This window comes from Chiloscyllium plagiosum, unplaced genomic scaffold, assembly GCF_037043375.1.
Source record: "Chiloscyllium plagiosum isolate Xiang-an unplaced genomic scaffold, Cpla_swu_hap1 HiC_scaffold_3, whole genome shotgun sequence".
In the NCBI taxonomy this organism is placed as follows: Eukaryota; Metazoa; Chordata; class Chondrichthyes; order Orectolobiformes; family Hemiscylliidae; genus Chiloscyllium; species Chiloscyllium plagiosum.
The window spans coordinates 100175014-100194766 of NW_028270141.1; the positions used below are offsets into that span (position 1 = coordinate 100175014).

Sequence of the window (19753 nt, forward strand, 5' to 3'; positions counted from 1 at the left end):
AGAGATGCTTTACAGAAGACAGTGCTTCTCTACATAGAGTAGAATTAGAGGAAAAACTTCTGTGATTCACCTCCCACCAATCAACTTCATTTGTCGTGGATATATGAGCGCTCTTGCTTATTTTCTGTAGCCTTATTCATGTTTGATTATGCTCATTTATGGAGTGAAATGAAGCCAAAAGAAATGGCATGTATTCCAATACTTTTGCAAGGAGAATTGAGAAATACTAATATTCAATGTTGTTTCCATGCCACCTTTTGCTGTCACATATTCAACAATTAATTCAAAATTGGTTCACTTCCCATCTCATACTCATTTCACAACTGAGTGCTGCTTTAAATCATTAGCCTTCATTAAATATCAAGGGAACACTATTTTTTGACTACAGTGCATTGAATATCTATAAATAAATATTACTCACATCATTTCCACAGGCAGATGAGCCAGCAGACCTGATTCTCGAAGCATCCCAACTGTTGATCTCCAGTGGTGATTCTCCAGTACAGAGATATTCTTAAAAAGAGAGGAAATTAAATAAATAAAAGATACTTTTATTTCCGTAATGGCCTGGTGAGTAAATGAATAACCTAGCTACTCAAAACAGAAGACCTTTGGTCTGTGCTGAGTTATTGGGTCTCAATGGGACAACACTGTGGGATGGCTGCATTTAAGCACTGCTAAGAAGAGGGTAGGAAAAATAAATCGTGCTGGCTCCGACATTAATTGCTTCTCTAATTTGGGAATAGCTTAATCCCTGATTGACACCTCCTCAATTGAGATTGGGAACTTGCATCACAAACAGCTGCGAAAGGTGTACTAAATTGCTCCTAAAGATCTTCAGTTAGGCTAACAGTGTTTATACATCTAAAGACTCACCATAAAAACATGTGACAAGTCCAATCTTATCAATTACTGCACCATCAGTACACTTGGAATCATCAGCAAAGTAATGGAATATGTGATTGATAATCCTATCACTTGGCACTGTCCCAATGATGCTCAGTTTGACCTCTGCTGGGGCTACTTAGTACCAGATCTCATTACAGCCTTGATCCAAGCAAGGAGAAAATAGCTGAATTCAAGAGGTGAAGCGAGATTGAACTCCCTTGACATTGAGGCAGCACCTGACCCACAATAGCATCACAGTGCTTGCGAACAATTAAAGTTAATGGAAATCAGAGGAAACCTATATACTGGTTTAAAGTTATACCAAGTCCAAAGAAAGATTCCATTGGCTGTCTCAGGCCAGTCACCTCAGCCTTCAGATAACATCCAAAGTTCCTCAGGGTAGTATCCTTGACATAAATGTCTTCACCTGCATCTTTAATGACCTTCCATTCACTGTATGATCAGAAGTGGATATGTTCACTCATGACTTATAGTGTTCAGCACTATTTATGACTATCATTCACTGAAACAGTCTGTACCTCATGCAACAACACATAAATAACATATACATTTAGATTGTGAAATGGCAAGAATGACTGGTCTCAGTTCAGGACTTATACTCCTGGTCTAGATCTTTTTTTATAATTATGCTAAACTTAATTAAATCACTTCAGTGGAATCACTTCTATTAAAAATGCTCTTCCACTGATACCCCTTTCACCTGCCCAGTACAGCATATGTACATTTGTGAAAGAACAATTAGTTACCATGTTTACCTGGTATAAGCTGGCTAGATGGTGTTTGGTTTTGATGAGAAAGGGTTGGTTGACTCCTGGATGATCAACATCATGCGCTGCAGCTGCCGTCAAACCAAGCATGATATCAAGTGGTGTCAAAAACTCGGCGAGCTTTCATAAATGGAAAAGTAAAATGGAAAAATTATTATAATATACTTATAAGGTATTTAAACCATTACTAAATATTATGCCATTGCAGCTAGTAATATTCTAATGATTTAAAAATCTTGAATATAATCATATGTGCAAATATAATCATACTGACAACAACTCAGGTTTCCTACAAAGTTGGATGAATTACATACAATGAATAACTCAAGTGAAGTATATTTTCCAACCTGTTTAGCATCTGCGAGTTTTAAGAAGCTTTAAAGCTCATGTTGAGGTTCTGAATGTAGGTTTGCTCACTGAGCTGGAAGGTTAGTTTTCAGGCATTTTGTCACCATACTAGGTAACATCAGTGAGCCTCCGGATGAAGCACTGGTGGTATGGCCCGCTTTGTATTTATGTGTTTTGGTTTCCTTGAGTTGGTGATGTCATTTCTTGTGAAGTTGTCATTTCCTGTTCTTTTTCTCAGGGGGTGGTAAATGGAATCCAAATCAATGCGTTTGTTGATAGAATTCCGGTTGGAATGCCATGCTTCTAGGAATTCTTGTGCGTGTCTCCTAGAAGCATAGCATTCCAACCGGAACTCTATCATCAAACACATTGACTTGGGTCTCATTTACCACCCCCTGAGAAAATGAACTGGAAACAACATCACCACAGGAAACAACGTCACCACAGGAAATCACATCACCAACCCAAGGAAACCGAAACACATAAATATAAAGCAGGCCATACCTACAGTGCTTCATCCTGTGGCTCACTGATGATGTTACTTAGTATAGTGACGAAACACATATTTAGTGTTCATATAACACCTCCTTGATTCTGCATATTTGCATTCTTGCTTCATTATGCATTCTTATCTAATTACAGACTACAACCCAGTTGCGGAGTAATCTTTCATCTTATTCACATAAACAAGGGAAAGCTACTGAAAATTATAAATAATGATTACATTTATCAATACCCTGAGATGTTTCATACACAGCAGAAAACATCTGACCTATTCTAGTTCAGTGGACACCTATGGATTCTGTGGTGTAACATTATATAGAAAGAGAGAAACTGCTCCCACTGGCGAAATGATCAAGTAGTAGAGGGCACAGATTTAAAGTCTTTTGCAAAAGAAGCAAATCTGAAGCAAAAAGAGAACTTTTCACAAAGTGAGTGGTTAGGGTCTGAAGTGCATTGCTTGAAAGTGTGGTACAAAGGTCCAACTGAGGCATTTCAGAGGGAATTGGATGATTAGTTAAAAAGAAACCAATGATTAGGATTATGGAGATAAGGCAGTAGATTCACACTCAGTTCAAATGCTCAGAGAGCCAGTGCAGACTGAATGGCCTCCCTTTGTACTATAATAGTTTTGTGATTCTGTGGAAGAAAGTATTTAGAAGGCATATTAAGTTGGGGCTCAATAGAGTTGGTCATTTAAAACCAATCCTATGTTTACAAACCAATATATGGCTTTGTAAAAGAGTGAAAGTATAGACTTGGAACTTAAGAGTTATAGTAGAAATCTTTAGTCAGTGTTTGTAAATCTCTTGGGTCTATAAATTGAAAATGAATGGCAAACCTGGAGAGGACCAAATTAATTGACTGACCATTATGATTTGCAATACAAATTTTGAACTCACCATTATATACTAGACAAGAACCTGGTGTGACTAAAACAGAAGCAAAATTGGTAGCTGTAAAAAAAGAATATTTTTCCAAATAAACTGTTCACTCCACAATACCCTGATCCACTCGTTTATCACTACCAATGCCTCATCCTCTCCCATAGCACATTCCTGTACAATTGCAGGAGATTTAGCACTTGCTTTTTTAACTCCTCCCTTTCACTGTCCAAGGCCCCAATCACTCTTTGTGGGCAAAGCAATGATTTACTGCATTTCTTCAAATATAGTCTCTTGTATTTGCTACTCACAGTATGGGCTCCTTAACATTGGGAAGACTAAATGCAGTCTGGTGCCTGCTTTGTGGAGCACCTCCATTCAGTCTGCAAATGTGATCCTGACCTTCCATTTGCTTTCCATTTTAATGTTGAAACTTTATTGCTGGAACAGCACAGCAGGTCAGGCAGCATCCAGGGAACAGGGAATCTCCTGTTCCCTGGATGCTGCCTGACCTGCTGTGCTGTTCCAGCAATAAAGTTTCAACTTTGATCTCCAACATCTGCAGACCTCACTCTTTCCATTTTAATGCCAAGTGATCTCATACTTGCAGATCTGATCTAGGCCTGCTACAGTGTTCCACTGAAACACAATACAAGCTAGAGGAACAGTACTTAATTTTCTATTTAGGCACATTATAGCCTTCTGGATTCAATATTGAGTTCAGCAACTCCAGACCACAAATTCTGGTCTCCATTTTGTTGCAACTTCCTCCCCCCACTCCACCCAGTGTCTGGTTTTCTTGGTTTTGCTTTCAAGCAGAGTGGACCTATAATCTGATATTAACACCTACAGGTAGTTCTTCTGCAACCCGATAGTTGCATTCTTGTGTAACTCCGCATTATAGAAAGATTTTGCTTTGGAAGCAGTACTTAAAGTGATGGCGATGTAATCACATTACAGCCAACACGGTTTTAAAAGTTTGTGCTTTAGAAACAGTGTTCCCAATTTGTCAATCACAGTATAGTGAATTATAATGCACACATTTTGTATTATTAACATCTGCGATATACCTATCACTTCTCTGCAACCATTACTATTCATTTAAAAAAAACCTGTAGATACTGGAAATCAGAAACAAACACAGAAATTGCCAGAAAAACTTAGAGGTTCGGCAGCATCTGTGGAATGACAGCAGAGTTGACGTTTCAAGTCCAATGACCCTTCTTCGGAATATTCAGAGCAATTCTGAAGAAAGGTCATTGGACCTGAAAGGTTAACTCTGCTTTCTCTCCACAGATGCTGCCAGACCTGCTGAGTTCTTCCAGCAATTAGTGTTTTCATCACTCCTTTTATCTTTTGCTTTGTGACACTTTTGATCTCTAATCTCTCCCACTCTCAAATTGTATCTGACCTTTCCTTCTGCTCCACTTGCTTCACCCTACCATTTTTCTACCATAACTTTACCTCTTCTCTGCAGCTCTGAAAAGGAGTCAATTTGGACTTAGAACATTATTTCTCTCACCACAGATGCTGCCAGACCTGCTGAATTTCTTCATCTTCTTCCGAGTTTTATATCTGATGTGACCACCAAGCCTCACCCCTGCTAGCTCTCTGAATCCACAAAGGTCATGAGTTGGGAGAGACCTTTAGTTTATGTGCACAAAACAGGCATTCATGCCATTTGGATGCATTTTGCAAACATATGTGCATGCATACCTTACATGTGATATTAGTACCCTCTTTTGACATTATGCAACAGGACAGAAATTAATACTTTTGGTGTAAAATATTTGTCACAACAGCTAATATTAGTCTGTTCTTGTTAGATGTTAATGCATTGTTGCATTTATTCCTAACTTCTTTTATTTGTTATTTATCAATACAATCTTTAGATATGAACATTAGTCCACACCTGTAACTTACAAACCTGACTCATATTTGCTTTTGATTCCTGCACATGTTCTTTGAAATAATTCTCCACAGTCTGATTACCCTGCCCTTTCCTCATTCCCTTTAAAAGTGCTTTGCAAAATAATGCTTTTAGCAACTATGAACAACAAAGCTTTAGCATGAAGATGTAGGTCATTGAACGTTATATAACCCTCTACGGTTTTATACTTTATACAGTGAAAACTCCTAGATGAATAGATTTAAAAAGTTCTCAAAACAACTTCAGTCTTTTTGATATAAATTCACTTGTGTGAATGAATTATCAACAACTTATAAATAAGTCAGCCTGGTTTATTTTCAATCCCTTTGGTGGTTACTTGTCTATTTCCAAACAACAGGGGAGTTGTTGATCAGTGAGAACTGTGATTTCATTCAACATCAATTTAGATTGAACACTAATGAACATGAAAGAGAGAACATTAAAAAACATTGCACCAGAACTAGAAGTAAATTTTGATAATTTTAAATCAAACCACAAGAATGTTTGTGAAAAATGAAATTCAGATTCCAGTCATTGTAACAACCATTACTTTGTTTACATTTGTGTTTGGAGTAACAACTGAAAATCACTCTGGGCTTTAGTCTCTGGTTTGCAGTAAATAATATGATGGAACCATTTAAACTTCTGTACAAATGAGATTTATACACAAATGGGCAAGTGATATCAAGTTGCCACACAATTCATATGCCTCTTGGTTTAACGACATTGTAAAATGTTTAATTCCCTATACATTTGGGTGATTATTTAAAATCAAAATTATTTGTGACTCTTGAAAGTTTATCTGTCCACCAGAAAACATCAAAATAACGTCAGGAATTTATTTTGGCTTTCAAGTTTCTGGTATTCTTCCATCGCTGCACCAGGAGCATGAGATTGTCATCTGCAGCTCAATACTTCTTGTAAGCCATGAACCTACATTTACTTTTCACTTTGGCTTCTGGCAGAGTGAATGGCACAATTGTGCACAAGGAGACATGTCTTTCTGTCTTCAGTTCTCCATTTTTCTCCAAACAGAGATTGTCAAGCACGATAAAAAGATAAACATAAACATTTTCCACTCAGACAAAATCCTGACTGCAGATATAGAAGGGCCATTTGTGATCAATTGCCTGTTGTCTATCACCATTGCAATTTCCAGGGTCAGCCAATATGGGAAATATTTCCTGTAGTGCCAAAAGCAAGACAAATCAATCCAACCAACAACTACTTCATCAATCTATTCTCGATTATCAGCAAAGTGATGGAAGGGAGCTGTCAACATACTATCAAGCAGTACTTATTCAGCTGGTAACTGATTCTCAGTTTGGATTTCCACAGCCATTTGGCTTGGGACCTCATTACAATTTTGGTCCAAATGCGAACAAGAGGGCTGAACTCAAGAGGTGGGCTAAGAATGTCAGCCCTTGACATCAACAGTCAAGTAGTTCGACAGTAGCCAGGGCAAAGTAACTCCAAGTAGTTGACAACTTACCCTCCAAACTATATACGCACACCCTCTAACATTGAGGCACGGCAGTAGCTACAAGATCCACTGCAACAACTCACCATGGCTCTTTTGGCAGCACATTTCAAACTCATGATCTCTATCGTTTAGAAGGACAAGGGCAGCATGGGACACCACCATTTGCTAGTTCCCATCCACCTGCTCACCATCCTGACATGGAGCTCCATCACTCTCCCTTGGGTGTTGCTGGGTAAATATCGTGGAACTTCCTCCCTAAGAGCATCGTATGTAAGCCTACACCACAAGAATTGCAGCAGTTCATAAAAGTAGTTCACCAGCACCTTCCCAAAGATAATTTGGGACCGGCAATAAAAGCTGCCTAGCCAGTAACTCCCACTGAAAAAAAAAGCAAATCAGAAATCGAAAGAGTTGTTAAGGAAATTGCTTTCAGGCCTATATTTCTCTTCAAGTTGCTTTTTTAAAGAAATGCTTTCAAAAGATATTCTAAAATTATTTTTATTTCATTAAATATAAAGAAGGTTCATCTGTACCTTTGGTTCTTTTAGATAGCAGTGCATTGCCTGAGTCACATCAGCAGCATGAACAGCATTATGATATGGGTTTTGGCTGTGATAATCCTCTTGAATCATAACTGGTAGGAATGAAAATGTAAGTTAAATACAAATTTACCACCATAACTATCTGAAGCAGTAGTTGTACAACCAGAAGAATTTAGTGTGTGTTTTTAAACAGTTAGCTAGTAGAATCAAGATTAGTAAAATGCATGATGTTATCTAACAGAATAAACCAGATTTTTTTTAGCATGAGACATTAACCTGCCTCACTTCCTTCCCCTCAAGGTAGCAGCAAATCCAGGAATACATATTTATAAATTTCCACCATCGCCATTTTGTATAACTGTATGGGCTCTATGAGGTGTACTCTGTACCTAAGATGGTGCTTTGTGTTATTGACATCGTTACACTGTAACTAATCTTGTAACTGAAGAAGCTGTACCTAGGTACCTTTGTATCTGGATGGCACTGTTAGTGGCAAATTATAAACTTTTCAATGTACTCATTTGAGTAACGTTACAATAAAGCTAATTCAATTCAACTTAATTCAATTCAATTTTGAATCAGCTAAGCTTTACATGGATGTTGCCAGGACTGGAGGATTTGAGTTACAGGGAGAGGTTGGATAGGCTGGGACTTCTTTCCCTTGGAGATTTAGAAGCTGAGGGGTGATCTTATACAGGTTTATAAAATCATGAGGGGCATGGATAGACGGATAGCTAAGATCCTTTTCACTGTGTAGGGGAGTGCAAGCCTAGGGGGCACAGGTTTAAGGTGAGAGGGGTAAGCTTTAAAAAGGACCTGAGGGGTAATTTTTTCACGCAGAGGGTAGTGCATGTATGGAATGAGCTGCCAGAGGAAGTGCTGGAGGCAGGTACAGTTACAACATTTAAAAAGCATCAGAATGTGTACATGAATAGAAAGGGTTTAGTGGGTCAAATACTGGCAAATGGCACTAGGTCAGATTAGGACGTCTGGTTGGTGTGAACGAATTGCACTGAAGGGGCTGTTTCTGTGCTGTATGACTTTAAAAGGTGCCACCAGAGATGAGTCCTCCATTTTACCTTCCTGACTGCCTATTTTAAATGTTACAGCTATCTGTGGTAACATGACTAAGAATAAGAATCCATCCTTTCAGAGGATAAACTGGCTCTTCTCATCAAGTATTTTGTCTTTTTTAAAGATCTACTTTGTCACAGGGAAGATAATTAAAAGCAAAACCAATTTGAGTCACTTCTGTGCAATTCTGAGCCACTTATAGAGCTGCTGGTATGCCAAATTACAGGGCGATGGATTCTAAGTCCCTGATGTGTACTGTGCATTTTAATGCACTATGAGTCCTAATACCTTCAATGGAGTTGAAGTAACACCAAATGAAACTTACCTGCTCTAGCCCTTAACATATCTTTCTTGTTTTTCTCTTATCTGTTGACACTATTATCACTAAACTGTTGATTGCCAAATACCTCTTCCAAGCATCCTAGCTAGCCAGCTTTATACCTCCTCAGTACTGTTTCATTCAAAATCACTGTCAATGCCTTTTCAATTTAAAATCTTGGACATTGTAAACTATTTTTCCATCTCCATTCTCCCTTTTCTCTACAAACTCCTCCACTATATTGTTGCCTATTAAATCTGTGCTTATTTTGTCTGCAACTCTATGTCTAAACCTCTCCAATTCCACTTCAACGATAGTAGTGAAATGACTAAAAGTCAAAGTAACAAATAATCATTACTGGACTAATAATGCAGTGGCATAGACTAATAATCCGGAGAACAAGAATTCAAATCCATCATAGAATTTGAGTTCAGATTAAAAATCTGGAAATAGAAAACAGGCATGGCATTTCTAACAATATCCATAAAGATATTGAGATTGTCATGAGAACCCAATTAGTGTCCTGACTAATGTCCTTAAAGGGAAGAAAAGCTATGGTCCTTACCTGGAACTAACTCCTGAGTCTCTCTACATTACTGCAATTCACTATCAATTGCAAATTCTGCCATAATCTACAGCCAGTTCTCTTTTAAGGACAACCAGGAGTAGTTGAAAAGACACATGGGACAGAAATTTATCTCAGGCAGTGGTGCAAGATATTCATGTTGGATTGACTTCCCGTTACACGGAGGGCCTGATATTGAATTCCATTGAGTGCAAAGAGTTGTGTGTAACTCTTGGTTGATCCAATATCATCAGTTTTATGCCAATGGCTGAAATAAATTTCAACCCCAGAAGTTTTGACTCCAACCCCCTGTACATCATGAACTAATGTGTACAAACGGGATGACCTCACTTTACAGCAAAGATAACATTAAGCTCTGCAAGTGTTCTCAATGCCAGCACTGTTTCTTTATTGTTGCAATATTTATTTTTAGTAAAGAAGTACACCAATAATTTTCAGCAGTAATATTAGATTCACTACATGTACAGTAGTTAACACTTTGATATGTTTATTTGACCTACCTAAAAATCTGTGCAATTTTACCATATCCAACTGGAAGTGATGAATGAGACCATGGAGATTAAACAGGTGACATAATAGGGTGACAAGGCTATTCCCTGAAATAAAGGAAGAGCTCATTGGTAACTAATTAACATTGGTGAAATCTTAGCACTGGTATTTACAAAAGCAATCAATGATATAATCATTCTATATTATAAGGATCAGATTGATGCATAATATTACTCCTGGATTGAGGCGTGGGTTTGTGTTTCTATTTGTTTTTGGTGGCAAGAGGAGTTCAAGGTAGAACAGCCTTGATCAAAAGTGAATTCTTCTCAGTTAGTATCCTCTATACAATGAGATTATTTGAATTAATTGTCCATGAAAAAAGTTCACAATTATGACTTTTTCGCAGCTCCTCATTATTTCTGGATGAATCACATCTAACTGAAGTAGACTTGGATGAAGGGACTGAAGGTACAGTTGCTAAATATGCTGATGATGCATAAGTAGGAAAGTAAGTTAAATAAAAGGAGAAAGATCTGGAAATGGAGTACAATGTGGAAAGATGTAAAATTGCCCACTTCAGCAAGAAGAATAAAAAAGCATATTATCTAAATATAATGAGCTTGCAGAGTTCTGAAGTACAGAGGGATCACAAAAGGTTAGTATGCAAGCACAATAAGTAATTAGAAAAGCTAACAGAATATTGTGAGGATAACTTCGAATAAAAGTGGAGAGATTATGCTTCAGTTATACAGGGTATTGCTAAGCCCACATCTCTTCCGTGTACAATATTTATTTCAGGAAGGATGCAAATATGTTGGAAGCATCTTCAGGAAGAAGGGCTTATGCCCAAAATGTCGATTCTCCTGCTCTTTGGATGCTGCCTGACCTGCTGCGCTTTTCCAGCAACACATTTTTCAGCTCTGATCTCCAGCATCTGCAGTCCTCACTTTCTCCTAGCAATTCAAAGAAAGTCTAGTTGACAAATACCTGGAGTGGGCCGATTGGCTAATGAAGAAATATGGGACAGGCTAGGCCTTATCCACTAGAGTTTAGAATTGAAATATGTAAGATCTAAAGGCATCTAGACAGGATGGATGTGGAAAGGAGGTTCCCTCTTGTGGGAGAATCGAGAACTAGGTGCTACTATTTCAAGATAAAGGGTCGTCCATTTAAGATCAAGATGAGGAAAACATCTTCTCACACAGGGTTATGAATCTTTGTAAATCCCTTTTTCAAAAGGCAGTGGAAGCAGAGTCTTTAAATTATTTTTAAGCTGGAGGTAGCTGGATTCTTGATAAGCAAGAGGGTGAAAGACCATTGGGGATAAGTGGCAAGGTGGAGAAATCAGATCAGCCATGACTTTATTGAATGGCACAGCCATTTGGGGGCAAATGGCCTCCTCCTATTCCTAATCATAGAATCCCTACAGTGTGGAAGCAGGCCATTTGGCCTATTGACTCCACACCAACCCTTCGAAGAGCACTCCACCACTCCCATCCTCCACCTAATCCTTGTAACCCTGCATTTATCATAGCCAATTCACCTAATTAGCACATCGTTGGATTGTGGGAGGAAACTGGAACACAAACGTGGGAAGAATATCCATATATATAATTTCACCTACTTCGATAAAATACTTTTTTTCTTTTAATTATAGATTCTTTTTGGCGCATAATCAAGTTTTGTTAAATCCCAGTTTTAAATTTTACCACAAGTAAAAGTAATATTCATAAACATTGTTATATAGAGTACCTTAGATGTTTATCACAAAACATGGAAACTAGAGAAATTTGCTTTGCATTTTCATTACATTTTATATCATAAAATATATCCTCTCATTCTTCTTATTGTTATAGTAAATCTATATTGTAACACACAGTTTCAAAATTCTTTTCAGGCGCTCAAAATTGTTTATAATATTTTAATTTTAAATTCTTTTGGCTAAGTCTGAGTTGGGTCATGTTTTTGAGGGTTTATCCTCATGATAAACCTCAACTTTATCCTCAACTTCTCTCACTATATCTAACCAAACTCACCATATTAACTATCTACCCTGTCCTCCAGCCACATCTTACCACGTGCCATTCCCAGAGCAATGCACCACTCAGCACATATCCACTGGATGATTGGCATCCCGTGTGTCTGTGCCAGCTTTAAAAGGCTGCTATGCCAGACCCACACTAGCGTTCTGAAGCTGCTCAACCCGTTGATGGTCAGAACCTGAACATGTCGGATAAGGGGCACCGCAATTCTAACTTCATGGCCACACTCAACATAATGTGGCCACACTCAAATTAAAATGGATCAATCACTCCGGTGAGAGACTGCTGCAACATCAGGAAGCAAGATGAACAACTTGTTATACAGAACACTGATTCCCACTAGGAGAAAGTGAGGACTGCAGATGCAGGAGATCAGAGCTGAAAAATGTGTTGCTGGAAAAGCGCAACAGGTCAGGCAGCATCCAAGGAACAGGAGAATTGACGTTTCGGGCATAAGCCCTTCTTCCTGAAGAAGGGCTTATGCCTGAAACTGATTCCCACTGTCAAGGTGTCTTCTGACAACATTCTTTCCCTGGCCTCTGTGTCTAAAAGTACTGCCGCAAATGAGGTGGTAAGCGATGTCAGAGGCAAGAAGCTAATGAATTAGGGTGGTCATATATTAGGGATCCCTCAGATCTATGTCCTGTACAGTGCATGGATCTGAAAATGTGTTGCTGGAAAAGTGCAGCAGGGCAGGCAGCATCCAAGGAGCAGGAGAATCGATGTTTCGGGCATAAGCCCTTCTTCAGGATTCCTGAAGAAGGGCTTATGCCCGAAACATCGATTCTCCTGCTCCTTGGATGCTGCCTGACCTGCTGCGCTTTTCCAGCAACACATTTTTCAGCTCCTATCTCCAGCATCTGCAGTCCTGACTTTCTCCCAGTGCATGGATCTGTGTGGATTGTTGTCTTCCTCTTAAGAACCTTATGCCGATGGGTGCTGCAGCCCAGGCAGATCGAGACACTTACCCTGCCCACTTCCAGTGTGGTCTCAGCCACGTTATTCCCCATTGCTCACTTTCAATTTTCAGCACGATGGAAGGTGACAGTGAGAGTTCCTTGGCCAGTAGCTCTTGCCTCTGCCTCTGCCCCCGCCCCCAAACAGCCAGATACCCTTCTCTGTATCTCCATAAACTTCACACCTCCCCAGGTACATACATGACCTTTCTATATGAGCCTGCAACTGCCCACCTTTTTACCACCAGCTCCTGGCAAATGAGGCGGCCCTTCTTGCCCTTTTGCAGATATTGTTGCTTCCCCTTTCCGCTCCCTGGCCTGCTGCCCCCAATCCATGTCTCCTTCACACAGCAAGGGCCCCATTATCCCCCCCACCCCAACACTCCCATTTCCCCTTAGTTTCAATAGACAGCCCTGATGGCCTGATTATGGCCCATCCCCTTGAGTGACTAATGGAAAGTCCTGCACTAAAAGTGTCCAGACTCGAGACTGATAGCTCGACATCTCCTGACCACATTAGCACTCTCCTCCAGACTGGCTACTATGGAGCCACATGACTAAATGTCATCCATTCCCTGGACCTCCAGACCATCGCAATCCTCTGAACTGGTAAGGGAGGCAGCCCTTGAGTAGTTGTGCTGGGATCCCCTGACTAAGAGGTGCCTCCACAGACTTCAGTGAGGACTATCCCCTAAGAGTTGGATACATGCCAGTTTTTTAATATGTATGGCTGCCTGCTTGATCCACAAGCATTCATGAAAACTGCTGGCACATGGAGCGGGTGTGAGATTGACACAGCACACTGCTGCATAACAAAATGTCTGCTCCCTTTGACATAGTACTGCTGACCAACAAGATAAGCTGCCTGGTCTGTCACAGCAAGGCAATGTATAGCAAGGCAGGGGTAGTGCGAGCAGGCAGGTAGGTGCAAAGTGATTGAGTCCTAAGAGAGCAAGCCAACAGCTCTGAGATGCAGCCCAATCCAAACCTTGAGCTGGGTTCCTGCCCCTTATGTGCAAAATGTCCACACTGTTGCCTTTCAATACTAGTTTTTTAGATTAGATTAGATTAGATTTAGATTAGATTACAGTGTGGAAACAGGCCCTTCGGCCTAACAAGTCCACACCGACCCACCGAAGCGAAACCCACCCATACCCCTACATTTACCCCTTACCTAACACTACAGGCAATTTAGTATGGCCAATTCACCTGACCCTGCACATCTTTGGATGGTGGGAGGAAACCGGAGCACCCGGAGGAAACCCACGCAGACACGGGGAGAACGTGCAAACTCCACACAGTCAGTCGCCTGAGGCGGGATTGAACCCGGGTCTCTGGCACTGTGAGGCAGCAGTGCTAACCACTGTGCCACTGTGCCGCCCACTAGATTCCCTACAGTGTGGAAACAGGCCCTTCGGCCCAACCAGTCCACACCAACCCTCCAAAGAATAACACACCCCGACCCATTTCTCTCTGACTAATGCACCATGGGCAATTCACCTGACCTGTACATCTTTGGAATGTGGGAGGAAACCGGAGTGCCTGGAGGAAACCCACACAGACACAGGGAGAATGTGCAAACTCCACACAGTCGCCCAAGGCTGGAATTGAACCTGGGACCCCGGTGCTGTGAGGTAGCAGTGCTAGCCACTGAGCCACCGTGCCGCCCTTAGCACAGTGCATTGGCAGCTACCGAGGCTAATTTTCCTTTCAGTAAGTTATCTGGAAAAATAAACTGCCAGGAGCACTCCAATCAACCTGTACACAGAACTGGGATTGTTAATATATAAGTAACAGTTAACTAGCTCATGATTTAATGAAGGCCCTGGACCTGACAGTTAATACAAATCAGTTTGTTGAAGAATATTGATTGCCAGATTTTCTGATTTAAATAGACTGCAACATTCAGGAATAATGCATAACACTTCAGGGGCAAGCCCTGGGATTTGGATGTGGGGGGGGGGGGGGGGGGGGGTTGCTGTTCATTTCCACCTGTACAAAACAGTTTATAAGCGTGTGGTGAGTGGACACCTGTCAGTGCGACTGTGTCTCTTGTTGTGTCTGGAGCTGCCTCTCCTCCTGAGTTTGTTCTTGCTGCTCCTCCTGCATCCCTTCCAGCAGGTCCTGCAGCTTCATGTCCAACACTGGGTTCCGTGTCTTGGAGCCTTGGGGATCATCACTCGTAAAGCCTTGCTGATGTGCTCTGCATTACCAGTCTGTTGCTTTCTCAGTGGCCTGGCAGTTCATTACCAAAAAGGTGCCATGATGGTAAGGGGCTGGCAAATATCGATGCCAATGTCCATGACCAACGAGTGTGTGCAGTTGCTGCTCTTGGATGTGCCAGACATATTGTTTGATCTTTAGCAACATGAAGGTCCTTTGAAACAAGTGGTGAGCCAAAGTCACTGGGTATACGATCGGATTTCCATTTCGAGTTTCTCAATGTAATGCTTGTTGAGCGCATTTATTAAGATAGGAAGCTAAGTGTTGACGGGATGAGTTGGGACATTTACAGAGCATTTAAGAAGTAAAAACCCTCCTTATCTGGCAACTTTGCATGCCTAGAATCTCGTTTTGCTGCTCAGTAAAAGCATTAAAAATCAAATGAGATGTTCCCAACTTTGAGATAGTCTTTGTTGGATTTCTCATCCAATATTGTCACAGGATTATAGACCCCTATAAGATTCTGCCCATTACCTTTCAATTCCACTTGTGAAAATTGTCCACATGTTTCCCGCTTCTCTCATGTGCTGCTTGAATGGCAGACATGATTGTCCAGTTTGAACCTCGATCAGAAGAAGGAGATAATGCATCAATGGTAAGCAGCTTGAAGCAGAAGTAAATCATAAGGTCCTTTGTCATTGAACACTGTTGTCATTGATGGTTCACTGTTTCTTCTTTGGCAAATACCCTTTTGTTGATTTATCGAGAATCATCTTTGATTATCATCTCTAGGCTCGTTGAACTGCTGAAGTTGCTCTGGCCCAAGTTTTGTCGGACATGATAATTACATTTGGACCAAGTGGAGGGGTCAACATCGCACAAACTGGTCACACTGAGGATGGTAAGTCCATAGCCTTTCAAATCTGGATCCTCCTGCTGGCAGAAATCATCATTTGGTGCATCATCCTCTACATTAAGACATTTGTCAAACTCTACTGCAACCTGTGAGACTGTGGGCAAAACTGTCATCTCAGTGGTTCGCGTATTTGAGCCACAGTTCCTTTCATTTTCTTGATATTGTGGACAAAGACTCCTCAGAAAGGAACTATCTCGCTTAGCTAGTTCTTCTTCCTTTTTAGCCTTCTGTTTCAGATGTTGTGAAGACAGTCCTTTTTCCTATTGTTCTCTGACACAATACCATACCTACATCAAACATAGCTGGTGTTCTTCCTGCTTTTGGTTTGAATACTAAAGGAAGCTGAATCTGAAGCTCATGATTATGTTTACACCCTCTCAGTGTCCAGCCATTTCCTTAGCCCTGACACTGGCAGCCTTGGTAACCCATTCCTCTGCCTACACTTTTCTTAAATAATTCTCACATTGATCAGATCTCCAACTTAAAAGCTGCTACTGCCTGGCTGCATTGAGTTTGAGCCCAATGTCTGCAGTCAGGTGTTCCATTTTCCCACTGCAAGTGCCCTGGTTCCTGATGTTCTGTTCATTAGAGCAACTGAGAATGAGCTGGGTGATTGGGTTAGCTAGGATGCGGACCCAGTGAGGCTCAAGCAGCTGAGTCTAAGTGGCCCATGACAATGGTTGTTAGCAGCAGGCATGACATGGGGCAGAAACCAGCTCACATGTGAACATTACTCATATACTGCAACAGTGTGTAAGTGAAGAAAACAGCTGAAGGCAGAGAAAGGGTTGCTGCTGAGAGGTGAGCAGCTACATCAAAGACATCACAAGTCAGGTCTCAAAATGAATAGGTCATGGGAAAGGCATGAGCGCAGAAAGTGGGGAGGACAGATAGGATTGGATTCAGCGTATACTTGAATATGCATCATGATGTGAGAGAAGTAATCAGGGGCTGCAAGTATGCAATGAGGAGTGCAGGGGGAGTGTGGGGCAGTGCTAGGACAGCCTTTCTGCTCCATTTGCTATTTTTGCCTGCTATTCAAGAAAGTTGAGGGGAGGGATGAACTATCAGTCAGCACTTTGATGGGGTGGGGAGAGGCTGGAGAGAGGAGGAGGATAGAAACTGCACAGAATAAGTAAAAGGGGGACTCAGAGGCAATGAGCATCAGTTAGAAGAATGAGAGAAGGTAAGCTGCACATCAATATAGATACATCAAGTGTGTCGGCAAGAGTTGAGCAGATGGAGTGTATGGATGCCCTGGCTCTCACTGTTCTGCCATCTCCACACTTGTGCCACATTAATAACTCCTCAGTCTAATTAGTTGAGGTGATACACAATTGCTTACCCCATTCAAACAAATCCTAGAAGAAGGCAACTTGCCAAATAGATTTTGAAGAATCACAGAATTCCCACATTGTGGAAGCAGGTCATTCAGCCTATCGTGTCCACACAGACCCTTCGAAGAGCATCCCACCCAAACCTCTACCCGTAACCCTGCATTTCCCATGGCTAGTTCACCTAGTCTACACATCCTTGGGCACAATGGACAATCTGGCATGGCCAATCCACCTACCCTGCAAATCTCTGGGAGGAAACCAGAGCACCCAGAGGAAACCCATACAGACAAGGAGAGACAAAGTGCAAACTCACATATACAGTCGCTGAGGATGGAATTGAACTCAGGTCCCTACTGTTTTGAGGAAGTAATGCTAACCTCTGAGCCATCAGACTGTCCCAAGAACTCCAGGTTCTAATGCAAATGCACTCAGAAACTCTCTAATGAATTGCTGGCACAGTTCTGGGTCATTATGTCATTCACATCAAAGGTATTTGATTATGTGCCATAACATGTTATTATAGATGTATACAGATTATGGGTAAGGTCATGTTTGGAATACGATGTGCAACTTTAGACAACTTAACCTTCAAAAAGTACACAGATGTGTTGTAAATTCTTCTGAGAAATGTGTGAAGGATGATTCCAGAGTTTGTGTTTATGAAGAAGGAATTGCGTCCTTGACTCAGTGGGAGAAAGATGCGGGATCAACTACCATCACAGAAACTTAACAATATCCTTACTTTGTTAGTCACAACATCTTGAAATTATATATTGTGATATCATTCTTAAATCTGTTGATAAAATAGAATAAGGAAAAGCACATTCTGTTAGACACAGTACAATCTCCCTGATCAGTAGCATACACAAATTTGTTAAGTGTTCAGTGTTTAACTTACCATTCGTTAGACGGTCAAACAAGAAAATGTCAAAGTTCCACCTCCCAACTTTTGATAGCATGTGCTGAAATGAAGCAAATAGGGAAAAGGAAATCAAATTTTATGCAGGTAAACACATGAAATTAACCTGTGTTATTTTCTTCTTAATTACTGCTACACCACAAAATTACTTCACCTGAATAACTTTCTTTGGCATTGTTAAAACTTATCACAATTGGCAGCAGTCAGTACTTTGAGGGAAGGAGTGTAGAGTCTTTCACACAACAATCTCACTAAAACGTTTCCTTAGCAGATGCATTCAATTTACTGCTAAAAACTTAAGTTGATCGTGACTATTGAATTACTTACTGAAGACATAATAAATAAAACACAAGATAAGGAATCACTGAAGGCATTTTATATTGAGTACCAAATTGAAACAACCAAGCAATCTAAATCAAGTGAATTGCAAGAAATGAAAAGGAATCTGATTGGAAGGAAAAACAACAAGTGACTTAACCAGATTTTGTTCTATTTTCACCATTTGAACAAAAACATATTAAATCCAGTAAATGTGTCCTTTGGCTTATTTTTTTTAAAAACGTGGCTAAAAGGAAACAACAGATTGAAACTTGTTGTCTTGCACCATTGGTGTCCCTTTGTTCAAGTCTGTTTCTTGTGTCTTAGCTCTGATGAGTACAAGATAAAAAGTTTCAACCTTTGGTCTCCTTTTAGCACGTTCTGTTGTACCAAGCAGCTTTTTTATATTTTGTTTTCCTCATACTTCCTGTACTTTATCATCTTTCTCAGAAGACCACTGCAAAGTAATTATTTAGCTTATCTGTCATTTTCTTGTTTTCAATTGAATAAATTTTGTGTTTCTTTTGGGGTGTAATTAAACATATCCATCCTCTTTTTCTCAATATAGTGAAAACATTTCATGTTATTTCTCATAGGTTTTTTTCTTAAATCTTATACTCTATTTTGAAACGCTTAGTGTTTTCAGTGTGTCACTGCTGTTCTTCATATCTCTCCCAGCTCAAGGAATCTCCACAAATCTTTGTATTTACGTCAGCCTTTTCTTTTAATTTTATACTAGCTTTCGACTCTTTTGTTACCAAGGTTATTTCACTGCATGTGTGAGATCCTTCTCTTTATGTTGAGGTGTTGCACAAATACTTCTTTGAACATTTCCTATTTATTACCCATAACAGATCCCACCGGTTTACAGTGGTCAGTTTCTGTTTTATCATTTCAAAGCCAGCTGTAAGAAAATTCAAAGGTTGGTTAGTGACTTAGACTTCTCGCAAACCTAATATTAAATGTAATAATGCATGGCCACGATTAGCTAGGTGTTCCTTTATTGTTTGATTGTTCATTAACTCTGCCTCATTACTCAACACTAAACTTAAAATGTCCTGTCTGGTTGGTTCAAGGATTCCATTCTTGAAAAATGAGGCAAATATACTCAAGATGCCATCTTCTATCTACAGAATTTGCTATTTGCTTATCTTCATACTCTGCTTAGAGAGCAGTTACTTCGAGAAAGTTGGAGACTTTCATGGTTCACATAACTCATAAGATTGGGGGCATACACCCACCCATTAATATGAGGGCCGTGCTGGACGTT

The 19753-nt window shown here is 40.3% G+C and overlaps 1 protein-coding gene across 3 annotated transcripts in view; it reads right to left on the bottom strand.

Moving 5' to 3' along the window:
• LOC122547509 (3',5'-cyclic-AMP phosphodiesterase 7B-like) overlaps positions 1–19753 on the bottom strand; it is a 171105-nt gene that overhangs the window by 35434 nt on the left and 115918 nt on the right. For 2 of the 3 annotated variants that reach the window (XM_043686129.2, XM_087981962.1), the window contains 5 exons: positions 18145–18208; positions 9844–9939; positions 7356–7456; positions 1665–1796; positions 422–513 (listed from right to left, as the gene is read on the bottom strand). In XM_043686129.2, coding sequence (XP_043542064.1) covers positions 422–513; positions 1665–1796; positions 7356–7456; positions 9844–9939; positions 18145–18208 — 485 coding nt within the window. The remainder of the gene's footprint in view (positions 1–421; positions 514–1664; positions 1797–7355; positions 7457–9843; positions 9940–18144; positions 18209–19753) is intronic. The other variant, XM_087981965.1, reaches the window with a different exon arrangement.